Genomic DNA, 3157 nt, shown 5'->3' on the forward strand with positions numbered 1-3157 from the left:
ATTCGATTCGCCACTTATTGCTGGAATCAACTAACATATATTTTTCCTTACCGACAATACAGTCAACGTAAACGGAAAGAAAACTAGTTTTCCTCGTGTCAATATTAATATTCATGCAATTATGTATGTCTGTCTCCATGAAATTCTCATCGTATGCTACACGAAAATTGGTCTCGGATTAGAAGTTTGAATCTGCCCTGTGAATTCTACCTAATAACTACGAAGATACGGAAAAAATACATGGAGGAATGTCCCCTATTACGAGGCAGGCTCTAAATATGAGACAGCGGGGTTTCTATCCAATTAATAGGCATCGCCTGTTGGTCCCGCCATGAATTTACATGTCCCTGGGGTGAGATCCGTTTAGCAAAAGATTGATCGTTAGATTGTACAATCGCCGCGAGAGAGGATTCCGGTCGAATTTGGATGTTGAAAACCTGCTGTCTCGTACATATAATAAGGGGCCTATCTCATAATAGGGGACTGCCCTCTCTATCCAATATACCGAGGTACGGAAAGTGCATTCCCGGATAATCCTAACGAGAGATAGAGAAACGGTAGAAGGAACGATCTGGCGGCGCTCGCGAGTGGATGCGAGACGGATCAAAGCGCTCTCGGAGAGATCCCACGCTCCCGCGGCATCGGTAGCCAGTCGCCATGGTAACAACCATGCGAGAGTCATGTCGCCGCGCGCGGTGAGGCGAGCCGACGGCGCCCGAGGGCCGCCGATGCCTGCCGAGCGCGCCACGAGACGAGAAGCCGAGAGCGGCCGAGCGCGCGCCGACCGTGTGCGCGCGGGCCAGAGCGAGAGGTCGGCCGACGGCGGGGCAGCGGGAAGAGGACGGCGAGCGTCAGGAGGGTGAAGCCACGGGAGAAGTAGAGTCGTCGTCGGTTTCCACGAGGTGGGGAACGGAGCCTCCCTGCCGCGCCGCAGAAGCGGCCGAACAGTTCTCGGTCCCCGACCGGCCTGTACGCCACAAGGTGGAGAAGGAGGGAATCGCACGGCGCGCGCGCTGGCGAGACGGAGAGAGGACGACAGCGAGGGGGAGGACTAGAGTGCGAGGGAGAGAGAGAGAGAGAGAGAGGTAGAGAAAAGGGAGCAGCGGCTCGTGGAACGCCGTGTCCTCGCGTGCTTGTGTCGCGCACGGCGTCTCGAGCGCGGCCATTACGACAGAGCCGCTCGGTGACGCGAGCGCGACGATAGCGCGCGTTTAGCCCGTTGTTCGCTGGCGTGAAACGCGCGAACGCAGATCGCCGACGCCGTCCGCGCAGCGTAGAGTGTAGCGTGGAGCACGTGTGTGCGCACGCGAGACGGAACGAATTAACGTACGCCGATCGGCCGCCGCTGCCGCCGCCGCTACCGCCACCGAGGGGTTGGCGTTACGCGAGTGAGAACGAGGAAGCGCGGAAGCTGCCGAGCGCGCACGACGGGTGTCGCGTCGCGCGGAGGCTGCTACAAAACGAATTCGGTTTGTGAGCGGACCGGACCGGGCGATCGGGCGCATCGGCACGCGTGTGCGAGAGCATTCGGGTAGTGAAAGGAAAAGGAGGGTAAACGACGCACGGCCGCCACCATGTTCGACGTGTTCGGTTCCGTCAAGGGGCTGCTCAAGCTCGACTCCGTGTGCATCGACAACAATGTGTTCCGGCTGCACTACAAGGCCACCGTGATCGGGCTCATCATCTTCTCCCTGCTGGTGACCTCGCGGCAGTACATCGGCGACCCGATCGACTGCATCGTCGATGACATACCGCTGCACGTGATGGACACCTACTGCTGGATCTACTCGACCTTCACGATCCCGCAACGGACCGGCGTCATCGGCAAGGACGTCGTGCATCCCGGGGTCGGCCCGCACGTAGAGGGCGTCGACGAGGTCAAATACCACAAATATTATCAGTGGGTCTGCTTCACTCTTTTCTTCCAAGCGATCCTCTTCTACTTGCCGCGCTACCTGTGGAAAATATGGGAGGGCGGCAGAATCAAGATGCTGGTGCTGGACCTCAATTGTCCGGTCGTCAGCGAGGACTGCAAGGGCGACCGGCGTAAGCTGCTGGTCGACTACTTCGCCATGAATCTGCACTCGCAGAACTTCTACGCGTACCGCTTCTTCGTGTGCGAGCTGCTCAACTTCGTCAACGTGGTCGGCCAGATCTTTTTTATAAACTTCTTTCTGGACGGCGAGTTCACCACGTACGGCTCCGACGTTATCAGGTTCACCGAGATGGAGCCCGAGGAGCGCATCGACCCCATGTCGAAGGTGTTCCCGAAGGTGACCAAGTGCACGTTCTATAAGTATGGTGCGTCCGGCTCGGTGCAGAAGTACGACGGTCTCTGCGTGCTGCCGCTCAACATCGTCAACGAGAAGATCTACGTGTTCCTCTGGTTCTGGTTCATCATCCTGTCGGTCCTGAGCGGCCTCAGCCTGCTCTACCGCGTCGCGGTGATAGTCGGCCCGAAGCTGCGCATGCTGCTGCTGCGGGCGCGCTCGCGTCTCTCGCCGCAGGACCAGATCAAGATCATCAGCGACAAGTGCCAGATCGGCGATTGGTTCGTCCTCTACCAGCTCGGCAAGAACATGGATCCGCTCCTGTACAAGCAGCTCGTCGCCGATCTCGCGATCAAGCTCCAGGGCAAGGAGAACGTCTAATGTAACGTCTAAAATAAAAGCCCTCCATGCCGGACGTAGGACTTCCTCACGAGGCGCCCTCAGACAAGTCCTCGGGAAGGTTCCTTCGTCCCTTTTCCCGAGTGATACTCCGCCCGACATAGGGATGAAGCGTATACGGTACACACAGAAAAATATATACTACCTGCAAATAAATATTATTTGTTCCAAGTATTTGATAAGCTTATATATCCGCAAATCTATCATAATGTCGTCGCAAGTGTTATATTTACTCAAAACATATTCTGGTTCTTAGTATAATAGTACTTCAAACAAGAATACGTAGAATTATTTGAAGCGAAACAATTTTGTTTTTTCTGATTTTATTAAAAGAAGCATACGGAATTCTTCAATAAGTTTTATGATTTTCTTCAAAGAAGAATAAATTCTTTCTTTGAGTATAAGATGGCAAGCTTTTCTAAGACTAGTAACAAGTATATCTTAAAACTATTATTAAGAAAATATTCTTTGTTGAAGCAAACTATTAC

The 3157-nt window shown here is 54.3% G+C and overlaps 1 protein-coding gene across 1 annotated transcript; it reads left to right on the forward strand.

The window, feature by feature from the left end:
• The first annotated feature begins 1492 nt into the window (after positions 1 to 1492).
• Positions 1493 to 2743, forward strand: LOC105559981 (innexin inx2). Its single transcript, XM_012008677.1, has one exon. It carries the CDS (start codon positions 1575 to 1577, stop codon positions 2649 to 2651), a length of 1077 nt encoding a protein of 358 aa, XP_011864067.1. The 5' UTR covers positions 1493 to 1574; the 3' UTR covers positions 2652 to 2743.
• The last annotated feature ends 414 nt before the right edge of the window (positions 2744 to 3157 follow it).

The sequence above is a fragment of the Vollenhovia emeryi genome, unplaced genomic scaffold (assembly GCF_000949405.1).
Source record: "Vollenhovia emeryi isolate VEMERY1.0 unplaced genomic scaffold, V.emery_V1.0 DF939246.1, whole genome shotgun sequence".
NCBI classification, from domain to species: Eukaryota; Metazoa; Arthropoda; class Insecta; order Hymenoptera; family Formicidae; genus Vollenhovia; species Vollenhovia emeryi.